Source organism: Anoplopoma fimbria, chromosome 6, assembly GCF_027596085.1.
Source record: "Anoplopoma fimbria isolate UVic2021 breed Golden Eagle Sablefish chromosome 6, Afim_UVic_2022, whole genome shotgun sequence".
Lineage (NCBI taxonomy): Eukaryota > Metazoa > Chordata > Actinopteri > Perciformes > Anoplopomatidae > Anoplopoma > Anoplopoma fimbria.
This window is the reverse complement of record NC_072454.1, coordinates 12235419-12253683: the sequence shown is the minus strand read 5'-3', so window position 1 is coordinate 12253683 and position 18265 is coordinate 12235419. Positions and strand designations below refer to the sequence as shown.

Here is an 18265-nt window from a genome sequence, read left to right as displayed (position 1 = left end):
AAACTCAGGGCTGGGCTAAGACTGTTGCACCTCACCCAAGAAAAGGGAGAGAAGAAATAAGAGAGAGACCAAAAGAGAGAGGGGACAAAAAAACATCTCTGTGCAAAGATCCCACAATTCCGAGGGAAAGTGACATTGTGTTCTTCTCATGAAATCAGATCGCTTCCAGGCCGCGGTCCCAGCTATGGCGTTTGCCTTTTACAAGGTGCCGTATAACACCACAATGACAGATCCACCACAGACATTTCATACTCCGTTCCTTCCTCATCAACTCCTGCAAACTCTAAATGACTCTACTTAGGCTTTAGTTCTTTTGCATGATCACAAAACTCATAAGCACACGCTCTTAAGTCTCTCATTTAGATGTTAATTGCACAACTGCATCAAACTGTAGCAGCCACTCAGGCTCCCAACCAGGGCCTTATTCTTAAAATAGACATTTCTACCCAGACCTTATTTAAAGTCAATTTGCAAGGATCATTCAAAACCCAAATTTCTCAAGATGCTCCCTAAGATGAGTTTGGATTATGGCCACAACAGCTGAGACCCCATTTGTCACACAGTAGGGCACTCGTAACCTCAATGTTAGACCTCAAGGTAGATTAATATGTGCCTTACAAAAAAAAAAAATACATCATATCAGACTTAATCAGTAAGTAGCTGCAAGGCAAAGTTTTTGTGGATAGCTTTATCTTTAAGTTTCATCTCAGAAAAGACTGTATTTGTTCATGTTTGTCTGATTCTTAAAAAACCTTCTTACACGATGCTCCAATGCAATGACAGATAGCTTCACCTTTGACCCTCGAGCTACTCCAACAAGTTAATTCATCATGGTCATAACGGATGGTTTCTTGTAGTGTATTGCTGTGGCAGTTAAGATGCACACTAGCACAAATATACACACGCACACACATGACTAAAGAAGACAGAGGCCAGCCTGTTTAACAAGTAGGTCAGACCAGAGCCAAAGAGAGAGACAGAGAGAGACAGAGAGAGAGAGAGAGAGAGATATTGGCTGCAGTGAGCACAGCGTTTGGTGCCATCATTGGCTTGTAAATAAAAGCACACTGAGGAAGTCTAAAGTCACACAGTTATGGCAATACAAGCTATTTGTGTCATCTCAAGACTTTGATTACGTGAAATATGTGTGTTATGAGTCTCACCTGAGGGCAGTCTTTGATGTAATGGCCCTTGTTGAAGCACAGGTGGCATAAGTAGTTGGGAGGGGGTCTTTTGTTTGGTTTCCTTGGCTCTGAAGAAAGGGAAAGGTCTGAAAAATGGTCCGTCAGGGAGTTGAGTCCATCCACGATGTTGTTCAGGGAGCCATAGGGTGACACATTCTTATACACGTTGTTGTTTAAGGCCTAAAAAGAAAGAAGAATATCAGAAAGGCTTTAATTTGAATTCTTCAGATTATTTGTCTATAATTTGTCATGCATCGTTTATTGTGCATAAGATAAAGAACCATCTTGAAGACCCTCACACTCAATTCACAAAGAATTCCAAACTCTCTGTTTAATAAAGTGTGATTTGTTGATTAACAGGTTGCTGGGGAACATTACTACATAATAAAATAGATTTTTAAAAAAATCCTCTGTCCTATTTTCTGTTGCACCAAAAAACGATGAAGAAAAAAAAAAATCCCTCCATGATCATTTCTCTCATTAAATTCAGAACATCTGGCGAGAGGCCCAGCTGTGCTCATGAGCTGGAAAAGTACTGTGCATGTCCACAGAGAAAGACTGGACTTTACAGAGGATGACTCATTGTAAACAAGATGGGAGGCATGTTCCCTCGCCAGCCTGTGGAACATCAGCAGTGTCACCATGCACTGTTGGCGGTAAACTAGCCATGGTCGGTGTTTGTAGTCAGCTCGGAGCCACAGAGCGCAGCGCTGCATGCCACAGGGCCCAGTGAATTCATAGAAGATGCCCTCTGAATATTAAAAGCTAGGAAAGCATGGGCTCCAGTCTCTTATTTCCGCTCTCATTTGTGTCTTCCTCTGTTCTAATACAATCCAGAAACGACAAAACGGGTTTGACCTCTGGGTGAAATAATGTTGATTTTAGCAAAGGCAAATATATTTTCAGATAGTCAGATAATTAACCCCTGCTGACAAGTTGCTAAACAAACAGTCTAACTTGTCATCTGGCTTGACATTTAATAGTTTTACTGCACTAATGACAAATATTTGAGATGACACCCACATGTAAAAACATCAGTGACGGCGTATGAAAGCCACAGATAAACTCTTCCTCCTCCAACGTGTCTCTTTTTGGGGCAAAGGTTTATGTCTGGGAAATATGTTACTATTGACATTAAATGTTGCACAGCACTGAAACCTTAGACTTGGCAACCTGGCCAGGGCTGAAAGCCAAATCTTTATCTGCGGGCTGTGAGATTGTCTTGCTAACCAGCTCCAGCTTTAAAACTCATGTTCATTTATTACATGTAGTCGTCGTAAATCAAGTACTACGGCTCTGTACTTTCTCAAGTTTTCCATCTGCCATGCTTTTAAGCTTTGTGCATTACTTTTATATATTACTTCTCCTTCAGGAAATGTGCACGTTTGTTATAATGCAGGTTGCAAAATGATTTTTTACAAATATAAAAACAGGAAACTTTTTCTCAGGTTATGCTCCTCTCCCATTTCTTCGATTTGGCCTGCAACATCCAAACTGTCAGCCCAAAGGAAACTGGTTTCACACACATCTGCTAATGGTGGGGAGAGAGTTTGTTTATTTTGTGTGTCTGTGTGAGAGAGTGAGAGAGTGAGTGAGTGACTGAGTGAGTGAGTGAGTGAGAGACTCAGCAGGGGGTTTTGTGTTAATGTGTGTGCTGATGGATGTGTATGTATGCGTTTGCCAACACAATGAGATCTAAACTGGTATCATTGCCAGTCAGTGCGTGTCCAAGTGAGGTGGACAACTGTAGCAGATCTGTGTCTATTTTCACATGTCCAGGGACGAGGTGTCCCACTGCAAGGGTTAATCACACACCAACATGTTTAAACCAGGACTGTGGTGTCTGGTGGAAACTCTAAAGGCTACTTGACTTGTGCTACAAAAGTTTCCAATCAGCGACAAATTCATTCATTTATAACTATTTTACTGTAAGTCGACTGTTGTGTGATCCTTCGCTCCAAAAACAACCACATTTTGCATTACTCATCTCTTCATCAAATCTCCTCAGCGGTTTATTTTACTTGGCTTAGCCAGTATCCTAAGTTGCAAAATGCCCCCACCCCTTAAACCGTTTCCAGACTCTATGTGTTCCCTCAGTTTGAAACACTTATACTCATGCCGATTGAATGCCATTACACAATTGCGTGTAATGTATAATGTGCACACCCAATTTTCAGAGGACTGTTTCATGTTAAATGACTTCAAAGGGGCCTCTATGGTTACCACCATAATAATGGACACTGGCTCTAGATGGAGGGTACACCATCCATCCACTTCTTCAGTTTCCAAGAGTTTCCAACACAGAGCGTCATAGTAACATAGATCTGAGAAGCTCAACTGCAGTGTAATCAACACACTGGGAGGCTTACTGTATCGCCTTTACGCCACCACTTTGACCACAGTATGTGATTATTATTCTGTGTGTGTTTGCTGTATGCAGCCTATGTATGTATGAGTGTGTTCCTGGGCTCCTTTTTGCACAGTATGGTCTGCAGTATCAGGTTTGCCCCCTGCACACATTATCAGCATGTTTGTCCCTAAAATTACACTCAGCTACAAATATAGACAATATGTAAACAAGGATTGATTTTGTTTGCACAACCTTGTCTATTTGAAGAAGTCAGAGGCAGCAGAGCTCAGCAGGACGCTGCAGTGTCCTGCTCTTTCCAGACAGAGGCGCGCAGGGGAATATGTATTTCCATCTGTGCCTCTTACCGCTCAGATCACAGACATGTCTAATAAAACACCTTTATTTTGAACCATAACTCATCAGCATGCTGAAAACAGACTAATTAACCCCCAGATTATTAAATGATATTACCCTGTAGGGAAAGGGATTGTAATATGAACAATGTTGTGATATTTAGCCAGATCTTGCTTGCTTATTTAAGCTTTAACAAGCTTACATTGACATTATCCACAAATATATTCCTGCCAATGAGGTCCACATTAATGAGTTTATAGTGACACTGTCTGTTATTAGAAAAAGTGTATACTATAACGTATATAAATACACTATTCCTTTATTTGCAGTGATATTTAAAGCAGGCTATCAAGATACTTATTTTGTTGTATAAATTAGACAATGCTTGGCCAATAAAGTGTTCTTTTAAACAATATTCAAATGGATATGTTGATTTAATAAGACTTATTGAATTCATTGTCCATATTAGAAATATCATGGCGGTTATGTATATCCCACCAGAATAGCCCATGCTGTACATGCTCAAACATTTGCTGCACAGACGCGCAACAATCAACAGATCAGCCAACGCAGCTGGGATCCTTACTGTAAACCAGTGAATAAAGTCTGAAACACCCTCACATGTGCATGCTGCATGCCATCTTTCACCTCGTTCCGCTGCAGCTGAAAGAAGTTGTTGAGATAGTTGGTGTTCAGGGAAGAGCTCAAGTCCGCCGCTGCGGGAGTCTTGCTGAAACTGAGATCCGGGTGGGAAGAGTTGGGCTCGGGTCTGAATGCGTCAAAGGCGCTGGTCTGGTGGGGGTCTTGCAAGGAGAGGTAGACCCAGTTGAGAAGTTGCGCAGGCTGGTACACGGAGGCACTCGTGTCTATGGCAGACAACAAGCTCATCTTTCAATTCAAATGGCTAAACTGGATTTTCCACCGCTGTTTCTTTTCTTGGACTGGTCTCAACTCTTTTGCCGTCTTGCTTCTCGTTCCCGTTTCCCCGGCAGATTGCAAGTGCTCCTTTTTTTTTTTTTTTTTTTTTTTTTTTTTTTTTTAATAATATTTATTCCCGACAAAAAAGGGCCCTGTCCTCCTCACGCCGGGAGCCTCGTCCCAGTTAGATGTTACTCAAAAGTCATTGCGCTAACATGTCAGTATAGAAAGTTTTCCCCCTGCTCCCCATGGTCCGCTATCTGCCTTTATTGCAGCGGGGCAGAGAGAGACCCTTTGAATATGTAATGAGGACGCCACTACGTCACAGAGGACGCTGGCCAATCGGTGCCTGGTTCTTATGAATATTCATTAGTGGCCCACTGGATAAGACAAATGGTTCATCTGCTTTCTGTGGCTCCTCATCCCAACAGTTTAGCTTTACCAGAGGTTTGTAAATGCTCTGCCACATCAGTAAATAACATTAGACAATCTAACAGACGTGTGATTGCATGTATTACTTGTAACATGTGTCATTAATAGCATTTGTTTGTCCATAGGTGTGAGAAAGAGGGGTGGTGATAGGTGTTTTGTTTATTCAAGGTCCAGAGGTGAGTAGTTACACCTAACTGAGTACTATTTGGAGTGTGTTTGTTAACTTAAGTTAATTTAGTAAAGGCTTAACATTAAGTCAACAGCATTTCCTCATAGAAGATTCAATTCCACATTTTGTCACTAATTTTGATCAGTCGTCTGAAAAAATATTGCTTCATGAGTGCAACAACAGAAACTGGTTTGTTGTTGAATAACCACCGTTCAGAAAAGACTGATCAATCAGATTAGTTAATCAATCAGTACAATCTGCACCTCAACGCCAGCCCCAGGCCTCTCTCAGGCCTCGCTATAGCAGGCCTGTTGGTATGGAGGAAATTTATAAAAGGGCTCCCTCTTGTGGTAAATGACCTTCACACACACAAACAGCACAGTTGTACAATTCCCAACTGAAAAATCCTGTTTAGAGTTCATCTTGCAAAGGTAGAATCAGTGACGTGAGATAGCTAAATATATCACCTCCTTGTTGGTAATGAATCATCACATAACAACCACATATGCAAACAATAACTAGTCATACAGTACACTCACACAGCTTTACTCTAGTAAAACAAACACAAACACAGACACACACACACACACACACATAAATATATAAACATAACATATATGTTTATATATGTATATTAACACAGACACACACACATATATGTTTATATACGTATGTATATTAACACAGACATACACACATATATGTTTATATATGTATGTATATTAACACAGACATACACACATATATGTTTATATATGTATGTATATATATATATAAACATAACATATATGTATGTATATATATATATAAACACAACATATATGTTTATATATAAACATATATGAGTGTGTCTGTGTTTGTGTATGTACACAATGACGTTAAGTCTTTTTAACTTTATCTCATCCCCTAGTGTTTTATGACCCCTGTGTTTAGTTTTTTATCTGCAATTTTTTTTTTCTTTAGAGCACTTTGTTAACTTGTAAAGAAAAATGCTATATAAGATAAGTTCATTACTAATATTATTAGTTTGATTTACAGACCTCATTGAAGTTATATTTCTGTAATTTTGTAATTACAAGAGATTTTCTGTAACTGACATAGGCTTATAATATGTAGTTATATACTCTTATTATAGGAATCATTTATGTCATATGCACTGAATGTGTTGTATCTCTGTTATGCTGTTCATTCTGTACACATGACATCTATTGCATTCTGTCCATCCTGGGAGAAGGATCCCTCCTCTGTCGCTCTCCCATAGGTTTTTTCCTTTTTTCTCCCTGTTAAAGGGAAATTTGTAATTTGTGATTCTGGGCTATACAAAATAAACTGAATTGAATTGAATTATATAAAATAAAATAATCCTTTATTCATTTACAGGATTTACAGCAGCATAGGGTAAAGTGCAAACAAGAGACATATTAAAAACCAACAAGATAATAAAACAAGTATTATAAATAAGCAAATAAGCAATAAAATATAATATTCTCATTAGTATAAAAAATATTTATAATCCAACACTTTATAATTGTTGAGAATTAGTAATAGGTGGTTTAACTTAGTTTACTATTCAGGGAGCAACACGTCTGTGAACTAATAATAGACCTATTGTGATTCAATGGGTGACGTCAGTGTGTCACATTTTCCACCGTGCCATAAGCGCTCACGTATGGATGACTTGAGGTGAACACATATTTGTTGTTGTCACGTGGTTTTTTTAAAAAAGGACTGCCCCCTGTCATTGCTCTGTCACGGTACGATGGGTGGGTTCCCTTAAATGGAAAGTATGAGTCCCACCCCGTTCTACTTAAGTACAGCCAGGCTGGTAAAAGAAATACTTCCTCCAGGAAGAGACTGCAAGCGGACGACAGTAAGTGCAAACACCATATAACTACTCAAACGGGCCTACCGAGCGTAACGTCACACGTAACGTCGCGCTATAAATTCGCGTTCTACACGGATAAGTGACAGCTATTTATAGAGCCGTTTTCTGATCGAACGTTCGTCGTGAGCCAACGTCAACGGTCGGTTACCAAACAACCAACAGCTCAGCCGTTTAAAGCTACACTATGCTCTGTCTTGGCCGTTGCTTAACTTAACGGCTGGATTTATTTATTTTTGTCGGTTTATTGACGGTTAAACCGGCCAGCTAGCTAGTTAACGACGCTTATATCTAACGTTAACACGGTACATCTGGACGCATTGTGTAAATGTTTTTTGATAGACGGAGATGTGAAGCGTTACAGGCCCGACGCAGCGTTTAATTAGATTGTGCAAAGTTCCGAAACATTTTGTTCCTGTTTTATTAAAAAAGCTTAATGTCTGTTTTGTTTTTTCGCCATTTACATAACACATTAAAGCATACCGTTAAACTACCAGTGCAGTGTACTCACTAACCAAGATAAAGCAGTTAGTAATGTCTTGTGTAAGTAGTAATACAGTGAGTGAAGACACGCCCATCGTCTCAACAACATGAAGGCGAAACATCCGTGATGATAAGATCAGCTCACAGTGCCCGTCACCGTCTGCTCACGATACCTTCAGGAGTTTGTAATACATATGTTTTCCAAACCTTGAACCCTGACATGCTCGATGTATTTATTGGCACCACTACACCTTAAGCAAATGGCTTGGAAAAATATTTGTTCAGACCAAATGTGCTGGTGAAGTATTTCACAATGGCACTGAGTAAGCACCAGTGTGGTGGATGTAGATAGATGGGTCTGCCTATGTGAGACAAGCGTCAGTGCTACTGTGTTTGACATCTGTACTTAACTGTTTAACCAAAAAGCTAAATGTAGTTTTTAGAATAAAGTCTGTATTTACATTTAGATGCTTCTATCTCATGGGTTTGGATTTGACATCTGTATTATATGGGGTTGCTTTGTTGCTCTGCGAGCTTATTCAAACACAGCAACATCTTTTTCCGCGTTCATAAAATGCAAAGCAGAGAAGACTGTTTTGTTAACTCCACTGAAGTCTGACCCATGGAACAAGTAGGTACATTGGAACACAGGCTTTTCATACTAAGTTTAAGTTTAAAAAAAAATAAGAAAAAAAGTTTCCTCACCACCCAAACGCTCAACTAAAAATGGCTGTGATCCGACTTTCCTGTAATAAAGAGTGACAGTGATACTTACATTGCTGAATTCAAAAGCAAAGACTGGTGATGGTAAATAGGGGCATTTAAAAAGCACTACATTGAGTCCAGGGATATAACAACAAACTATATACTTCTTAAGAACGATGTAAAACATTTTTTTAAAAGCAGACATGCTATAGAAGTGCACCAGTTCTGGAAAATTCAGATTGTTCATGTTTTGGTCACTGAATAATTCTGCCCTGGATGGGAGGGGGCCGGTTTATAGCTATGTCATGCCTTCAATATGTAAGGGTACCATTTACAGCGTATTGTTCTTGCGTTAAATTTTGCTTCACCATAATATATAAATGGTGAAATACCCTTTTTGATTCTTACATATTTATGAATTGGTCATGTTTGGCAGCCCTTTAATTGACTGTTCTGTTTGATGCTTAAAGCTATGAGCTACCCTGGATACCCCCCTCAGGCAGGTGCCTACCCACCTCAGCCTGGGGCCTACCCTCCCCAACAGCCAGGCGGCTACCCTCCCCAACAGCCAGGCGGCTACCCTCCCCAACAGCCAGGCGGCTACCCCCTACAGCCAGGCGGCTACCCCCCTCAGGCCGGTGGTTATCCTCCTCAGGCTGGTGGCTATCCTCCTCAGGCCGGTGGCTATCCTCCTCAGGCTGGTGGCTATCCTCCACAGGCCGGTGGCTATCCACCTCAGGCTGGTGGCTATCCTCCACAGGCTGGAGGCTACCCACCTGCACCACCACAAGGTAAGCCATCAGGCAGCACTGTCATACCGTCACACTTTCTCATCCAGCACAAAAAGAACAACACACTCAAGTCGTCCCATTAGATGAATTAAAGGTACTTGCAGTAAAAGTAAGTTGAAGTGAAACGGTTAAGGTATTCTGGTGCCTTTCTTACAAAGGGTGAGTCAGTAATTTGTAGGCAACAGGGATCATGTGACTTATGGTTAACAGAGTGGAATTTTTTTTTTTTTCCTCCGAAACAAACAAAAGTCTGCTGTTGCTAAGAGAAGGAACTCCCACAGTCCATCTTTCACATAGTTTTCCCATTCCCGGTCCAGCTCTCTTTCACCTACCCGTTAACTAGTTGAAGCGCTAGAAAGAGGAAGTTCCAGTAAGAAGGGTCATTCCCATCTTAGTCTGATATTCTCAGTTTTCCTGAACAGCCTTGTCTTTGTTGTTGTCTGCTGCAGGCAGCTGGGGAGGTGGCCCTGCTGGTGGATATCCCACCATTGGTCTTGACAACTTATCCAACCCTGGATACAATGCTGGCATGGTAAGTTTAGCCTTAAAAATCACCTGCGCTCATAACATTTTAAATTTATGAAAAATGCAACCTCATCAGATTGTTGCGTTGAATATTCTTGTTAGAATTAATAACACAGCCATTCATGGAATATCACATCTTTTGACTTTACGGTAAGATTTTTTAAAACGTCTGCATCTTTTAATGCCCAGCACCACCATTTTCTCTGTCAGCTTCTTTTTCTCGATCTCTTGCATGAGAAAAACGGCCACATACTTCATTCTTATTCATACTTCTTAAACCTATCAATGTAATGTTAACTTTTCCTTAACCCCAGCTATTTTTCTGAATCATTGTCTTGTCTATTTGTTTTGTCATTATCTGTTAAATGGATTTCTATCTTATTATACAGCATGGCCACACTTTTTTTGGATGGTTCTTGATTGTGTAACTGGAAGAAGTTCGAAACATCAAGAAAATTGACTTTGGTTTCTCTTCTGAAGTTAGATTCAGGATGAGAGGCTTTTACTTTGAAACTTGTGAAACATTGATTCATTCCATAAATCTCATAAATAAATCTAAATCTATTTAAAAAAAAAAAAAAAAAAAAAAAAGTGTGACCTGCTACCTCTGCTTTGCATCAAATAATCCTCAAACGTCTGTACAACATATCATGGGAAACCAATCTTTCCAAATCGCAGGCCAACCAGATCTCTGCAGGCATGGGTGGTTTTACTCAAAACCCATCCATGTTCGCCCAAGCCCCTGGGGGGTACCCACCTGCCACTCAGCCTAGCGGGTATGGTGCCCCCTTCCCTAACCAACAGTCATATGGCCTGTACCCACAGCCAGGAGGAAACATGCAACGCCCCCAAGGTCCAGGGATGGGCTACCCTGGTCAGCCTGGACAGCCAATGCCTGGATACCCCGGTGCACCATCAGCCAACCCATCCATGCCTGGTTATGGAGGAGCACAAGCACCTATGCCAGGTTACCCAAAGGTCCCTTCACCAAATCCATCCATGCCAGCCTACGGAGGAGGAGGAGGAGGAGGAACCATGCCAATAGCTCCACCTGTCAATGTAAGAAACACTGAAAATACTTTTTAGTGTGAAAATACCTATAACAAACACACTTTTATAAATGTGCATTGTAATGTCTATAACAGATTGAACTTTTTGTTGAAAGAACACTTGTTGCACTGTGTAAATTGCTGTATTGTTATCTCAGAGAGGATTCAGGGGAACAATCAGGGACTTTCCTGGAGCAGACCAACTTAGAGATGCAGAGGTCCTGAGGAAGGCCATGAAGGGCTTTGGTGAGTGCTATGGGCAGAGGTTTTTATAATATCCTCTGGGTGAACATGAATCACTGGATGTTATCCATTTTGGAAGTTGTGTTCTAACTTTATATTTCTTTTGGCTGACTGTTTTTAATTATCAAAGACCTTCCTTAGTCAAGGACAGCCTTCATTTTCTTTGGATCACACTTTTGTATTTAGAAAGATACTTGTCATTTCAAGTCTAAATGGCACTTGAAAGTACGTAAGAAATGTTTTGAATTACAATTACAGACATGATTCTTTATCTGTTAACTCTTTCTGATTTACATTGTGTGCTTGTCTGTGCAGGAACTGACGAGCAAGCCATCATCGAGCTACTGGGGAGTCGCTCCAACAGGCAGCGTGTGCCTTTGCTCCGAGCATACAAAACTGCCTATGGAAAGGTAACGGTCCTTCCTCTAGCCGAGTTTAAAGGTTGTTAATGTGACACTTGATGACATTTTCCATAAGGACAGTATTACCTTTAAAAAAAAAAAATAAGAAAATAAATCATGTTTATATATGTGTGTATATATATATACTATACATTATTATATATATATATATATATATATATACATATAATATATATATACATTATACTATACATTATAATATATATATATATATATATAAAATCCCAAATGGCTCGGTGTGCATTATACTATATGCATGTGGTGTGCATTATACTAGCAGTGTGTAATGGTGACAAGCAGACAACAGGTGCTAGTGCTTGCCAGTAAAAAGGAGAGGGGATTGGATGTCCGCAGAGCTCATTATAGCTTTGCCTCATAGCTTTTTGTAGTACAACAGCAGTTATTAAAAGTTTTGAGTTATGCTAAGCATGTTTCAATTTTCAGGATCTGATTAAGGACCTCCACTCAGAACTGTCTGGAGACTTTAGAAAGCTGGTCATGGCCACGTTGAAGACCCCATCTGAGTTTGATGCCTATGAGCTCCACAGTGCCATAAAGGTAAAGGCTCAGAGACAAAAACCAATCGATCATTTTCTCAGCACCATCTTTCTGAATTATTTAGAATCCAGGTCATAATGTGGTTTGCATCGTAAAATCATGTGCTTTTTATGAAAAATGTTACTAGATGAAGAAGCATGTATAAATGTTGCATTGATATAAAGTGTTTTATAGAATTGCAATGGTTGTAAAAAGATTCACTAAACAGGAAAAATGTTGGGCTGCTACTGGGCCAGAAGATGAGGTTAAAAAGTTATCATTGTTCTGTCTTCCTAACAGGGAGCCGGAACCGATGAAGCCTGTCTTATAGAGATCTTGTCTTCTCGCTCCAACGCTGAAATCAAGGAGATAAACCGTATTTACAAACAAGGTGAGATGCCTCAGGGGGATTAATGGACTGCTCTCCCCTACTGTTGCGATCTCCTGTATCACACAGCTTCTTAACACTGTGTAGAAAGTGTTTTATTACATTAGTGGATAAGCTCAGTCTATCTAGACTTGGGTACCACCATATCATTTTTAAATGATATGGTGGTTCCCAAGTCTAGCTAGGAATCTGTCACACATGAAGCCATTTAGTACTAGCCATTTGAGTCATAATAAGAAATTGAAATCAAGGTTTCATAACTGAACTACAGAAAGACATTCTACAATTTGAAATTCATTTTTATTTATCAAACCCACCAGTGTGGTTTGGGGTTTTATTTTTATATAAATATACAGTGTCCTAGTTTCCCTTGCCAGCAAATTGGGTTGTGGTCAACCTACCTACATTATATGCCAGAGAAGATGCTAGGATATCTACTTGTTTTCAGAAAACCATTAGTGCCTTATGATTTGAATACAGGTGCACAATGTTTTTTACATGTTTTAAAGATGCTGTAAAAAGAAAATATTCATAGTATTAACATGTTCAATCCAAAAATATTGATTTTTTCAGCCTTCAAAAGTCACTGATGCTTGAACCTATGTGTTTGAATTGAAGCCATGTATTTATGATCTGCTTTGTTTATTCCATTACTTGCCATTTTAGAAAACAAGAAGTCACTGGAGAATGCCATTAGTGGGGATACTTCAGGCCACTTCCGCAGGCTCCTGATCTCTCTCGCACAGGTACATATACATGATGCAAATGAATTACTTATATACTTGTCTCTTAGCAACTACTTTCAGATTTAATAAGGAATATGCTGTCCTGTTTTTTGCAGGGTAATCGTGACGAACGAGAGGCCGTTGACATCTCTCTGGCTAAACAAGATGCTCAGGTAGGGTCTGCCTCACTCTCATTATTGATTCATGTTTGAGGATTTATCTGCAACTTGGTCGTTATTGTTAATTACTAGACCTATTGATTGCAAAGACTTGCCAACCTGTGCACACTGCGGTTCTCCTTTTAGTCCCTGTATGCTGCTGGAGAAAACAAGCTGGGAACGGATGAGTCCAAGTTTAATGCCATTCTGTGTGCCCGGAGCAAACCCCATCTCAGAACAGGTATTCTCTATGGAGACATGTTCACAAGCATGAACTTGCATAAATTTCAGCGTTTAAAAGGATTATATTGATTCAGGCCCCAAATGCAACTTTGGTGCCGTGTTAGCTGTTTTACTGATGCTGTATGTGTGTGAATGCTTTTGTGTGTGTGTGTGTGTGTGTGTGTGTGTGTGTGTGTGTGTGTGTGTGTGTGTGTTGTTTCTGGAGTACCAGAAGATGTGTGGCAGAGATATCGAGAAGAGCATCGACAGGGAGATGTCCGGAGACCTTGAGGGTGGCATGTTGGCAGTGGGTAAGAATACACACACACACACACACACACACACACACACACACACACACACACACACACACACACACACACACACACACACACACACACAGACACCCACACGAACCCCTATTCAAGTCTAGTCTTGGATAGCCACACCCATGTTATATGAGTCAGAATCGGCTCCACAGAATTAGTTATGAAGAGTGTAAAGGCTGTCTGCAGCACATGTTTGACATTGTATTAAGTCATTTAACATTTCCAATGCTCTTTGTGTTACACATTGTATATCGGCTATCTTAATGCACTTTTGAAAATGACCGGAGGAAGGGGCGCTGTTGCATAATCTCTTTTTTTCCCCCCTTTTTTGCCAACTTTTCTCAGGTTTATGGTACAGTAACCTGTTTTTAGACGTGGTTTATTTGAATCCTTCCAATGGTTTTGCACACCCATTCTATACATTTTTTGGTTTGGTGGTGGTGCAGTGCAGTGTGTGTTTTATGTTTGCCATCAGTTTCCACATTGTTTCGTTTCACTCTTCTGTTTTTGTTTCTGAATTCCCATCTACTTTTTTTCAAAATATAAATTGGAATAAAGCTGCATTCATTAATATGTAGCCACTAGCCGAAAATCCCAGGAACATGTTCCCAAGTGCAGCCCTTACTTCATATCACAAAGTTATATGGCTCACGTTTAGCAGAAACAGAGTGACATTATCACCATATGTCGGTCATGCTTCCTGCAAACTGATGAATTTAAATCTAATATTAATTCTCCTTTAAGCAATGTTTTGCACTATTGCCGAGAAAGAAATCTGTCTCTTTAGATGCTGGACTTTCTACATCAGCTAGTTGTTAATGTCTTCTGTCTACTATTTGGAGCTGGACAGGTAGCGTACGTCAGAGCTTGTTTACTTAAAACAGCTGCCGCCTGCTGTTGACACATGGGATGTTGTGTTGATGAAAATAGGTAGACTCAAACAGACGGTAAATGTGGTGGGATTATGCCGGCTTTAAAACTCAGTAGAGATTCAGATAATCCTCTATAGGTTCGTCCTTACGAGCTACACCCCCTTCAAAGTCCATATAGTCATTTCATGAAACGTGAAAATATTGATTAATGCAGCTTTACATTTAACTGTTGCCATCCTGTTATATTTTCTTGGTCAATGCATAGCTTAATTTTTTTTATTTTTTTATAGTTCAATTTTCAGATGGCACGTAAGTTAAGTATTGCTGTCGTCATCATCCTTACTTTGCAGTGATAAATATGAGAAAGGTGTTCATTACAGTGCACTCAATAGTAATTAAGGGATCTTGTTTGTACTCTGTGTTAGTGTTGGTAATAAGTAAGTATTTTCTTTTCCAGTGAAGTGTATTAAGAACACACCTGCCTATTTTGCTGAGAGACTTTACAAGGCCATGAAGGTGAGAAATCCAGGCTTGTTTGTATAGTAATTTTCTATATATAACCAAATAAGTGTACCATGATAACAACTCATTGTGTGTTTGTGTTTGTGTGTGTGCGTGTGTATTCAGGGAGCTGGGACCAAAGACACAACCCTGATCCGGATCATGGTCTCCCGCTCTGAGGTTGACATGCTGGATATTCGCCAGGAGTATGTTAAAAACTACGGCAAGTCGCTGTACACACACATCTCTGTAAGTATCATCATATATTGTGATAAATACAAATAACTAAACCAGGATGAATGATTTAAAAGCAAAAATTACACACTTTAAAAAAAACCTGCAGCTCTTTCACTTTAATTCAGATATATTCTTTATTTTTATAGTATTTATTGTATTCTTTATGTTGTATCTTGTACATATTTTTATAGATTTTTTTTCTCCTATTTCTATAGTATTTTTCTTCTATATATTTGTTTCTTGATTTTTAGAGTACTTCTTTTATTTTTAATAAATACAAATTATAATTTATCTTACTTTGTTTATGTTATGCACCAATACTTCAAAGCAAATTACTTGTATGTCAAAATCTACTTGGCAATAATTCTGATTCTGACATGATTTTCTGAGACAAGGGTCAGAAAAATTTGCTGACGCATTTGTTTTATTGACAGGGAGACACGTCAGGAGACTACAAGAAACTCCTACTGAAGTTCTGCGGGGGCAGTGACTGAGAAGGAAACAGTGACTACTACATTATAGAATTGTTCTATAAATATCTGTTTTCTGCCTTATCTATATGCACTATACACAATCGCAAACCTGCATGCCATGCCAGTACTCTCAATGCAATGTTTACCTAGTTTTAAGAATGTCATATATATTTGCTATGTTTTGTTTTATTTCTTTATACAGTATGCAAAAATAAGTTGTATATTTTTTCACCAGTGATATCTTTGCTGCATATTTGGGTTTAATATGCACGGCCATACAATAGATTTGAAAGAGATAAACTTTGATTTTTTATCTTTTTATATGCTTTTTATAAATTTTGCCAATATTATCATATATCCAATAATATCTGCCACGTTTATCAGTTCATTTTATAATGTTCAGCAAAGCTGAATAAAGTATGGGACATAGAATAAATAGCAGCTAAGTGCCAAAGTTGTCTGTTAATGTTTGCATAATCTATTCCATATTTTGTCAACCCTTTTTTTTGTTCATCATAGTTGTGCTGTATTTGCAGCAGATGCTTTTATATGTTTGTTTGCTCTTAGTTACTGTTATTGTAGCATGAAAAACTCAAGCATCACATTTCATTAATTGTTGGTGATTGTATCTTTTTTAATCTCAGCAAATAAATATTGAGAACACATGCTTGGAAGTTTTTGAGGTTCATCACATGAAATGCATACATTGAAATTATTTGAAAAATTCCACAAATGAACGGGCCTTAATAAGATGCATATGTCAATCTAAAATTCAAAGCAATGTCTAACACATCCATTCACTGGTTAACAAGCAAATGAATACCTAGTTACAATGTAAACCATTTTCATCAGATGGCACAATGACCAATTATAATATCCTCCAAGACTGACATGACCTTATTTATGTCTGCTTTGATACTGTCAGCACTTGGTTATCGACTCAGTTTGCCAGTAGAGGGCAGTGAAGTCACAATCCAACCACAACAACTACACATTACCACAAGCAGAGTTCTTTAAAAATGCACAGCTGAGAAGAATATGGATCATTATATGATGGAATGAGATAAATAGCAATTGTCACAATTCAGTCTAAATTCGTACCGGCAACATCATAATCAAGTATCTTCATTCTCCAACACTGAATATGATGGAAGTCTTGGTGACCCTTAAATACACATCATTCTACTCAATCAATACACATACATACTTTCTCTTTCCTTGAGGTGTGTGAGGTCAGCCTGTGTGGCTGCACATGGAGCTCTCCGTGGATTATTACGCCCTGTTGGCTTTACTTAAAATGCTGTTGAACGCACTTGACTGTAGAGACGTGGCTCTGCTGGCTACAGTAGTGTGTGTGAGTTAACTGCGCTACGATCGATAACTCTGTGAGGAGGAGGGGGGGGATTGATGGCATCCATAAAGCTGCCTTGGTCACATTAAACAAGTCTAGCATGTGTGCAGTGCTGCCTGAGGAACCCTTGGGTAGCAGCCATACTAGAAGAATCATGTTTGATCACATCCTGTTAAAAATTGACCAGAAAGGGCTCGAAGGGCTTTAGATAGATGTTAAGATTACATCAACTAGAATTTTAATGAAGATTGGATGCGATTAGATCAGTTTTGAGAGGATAATTTATCCATCATTATATGAGTTTTATAAGGTAATTTCAAAGTGTTTCAGCATGTCATTGCCAAGATTTTAGTTTTGATATAATTACGCTCAGAAACCTCCATCTGTTGCAGGCATGCAGCTCAAGGCTGTGTATTTAACTGGTAATTAAAAAACATGGATTGCCTAATTTAATGTCTATTATAGCTGATCTAATCATTTGGAAATCCTCTCACTGTGCCACGAGGTCCAAGGTATTGTGGGGAAATAATGTCTTTATTATTAACCTTATTATTAAATAATGTCTTTAGATTAAAAGTTTCTCAAAAACAGAAGTAGGTTAATCCAATTTCAAATATTTCACAGAGAGCATCTGTCCAGGGGTGACCTTGCCCAACTCAACCCTGAGTAGCAATAGTGCAACCGAGATCCAACAACCCTTACTCATTCATTTTTTGGCCTGCCCAAATATGAGACTATTTTGGGCTATGGTATGTGAAATACTCTCCTACATGTGTGACAAAGACATAGACCCAGAGCCAAGTCTGCCAGTTTTTGGCATTTCACATAGAGATGTGAATCTCTCTCTCTCTCTCTCTCTCTCTCTCTCTCTCTCCTCTCTCTCTCTCTCTCTCTCTCCCACGAGAGACGCCCTGTTGCTTTTAGCAAGACATCTCAATCTGTATAATAGGAAATGTACTCCCCAC

The 18265-nt window shown here is 39.2% G+C and overlaps 2 protein-coding genes across 5 annotated transcripts in view; one reads left to right on the top strand and one right to left on the bottom strand.

Moving 5' to 3' along the window:
* zcchc24 (zinc finger, CCHC domain containing 24) overlaps positions 1-5058 on the bottom strand; it is a 28884-nt gene extending 23826 nt beyond the window's left edge. For 2 of the 3 annotated variants that reach the window (XM_054600655.1, XM_054600656.1), the window contains exons 1-2: positions 4510-4923; positions 1164-1364 (exon numbers count right to left, since the gene is read on the bottom strand). In XM_054600655.1, coding sequence (XP_054456630.1) covers positions 1164-1364; positions 4510-4776 — 468 coding nt within the window. In that variant the 5' untranslated portion in view covers positions 4777-4923. Of the gene's footprint in view, positions 1-1163; positions 1365-4509 lie in introns of all 3 variants that reach the window. The other variant, XM_054600657.1, reaches the window with a different exon arrangement.
* Positions 5059-7172: 2114 nt separating this feature from the next.
* Positions 7173-16614, top strand: anxa11a (annexin A11a). Of its 2 annotated transcripts, XM_054600293.1 has the most exons (15): positions 7173-7277; positions 8948-9268; positions 9718-9800; positions 10472-10852; positions 11001-11088; positions 11401-11495; positions 11952-12065; positions 12345-12435; positions 13099-13178; positions 13274-13330; positions 13463-13556; positions 13753-13848; positions 15196-15254; positions 15366-15488; positions 15911-16614. In XM_054600293.1, exons 2-15 carry the CDS (start codon positions 8950-8952, stop codon positions 15968-15970), a joined length of 1740 nt encoding a protein of 579 aa, XP_054456268.1. In that variant the 5' UTR covers positions 7173-7277; positions 8948-8949; the 3' UTR covers positions 15971-16614. The 2 variants fall into 2 exon arrangements, with proteins under 2 accessions (XP_054456268.1, XP_054456267.1); XM_054600292.1 differs by lacking the exon at positions 7173-7277 and having other exon boundaries at positions 8938-9268.
* The last annotated feature ends 1651 nt before the right edge of the window (positions 16615-18265 follow it).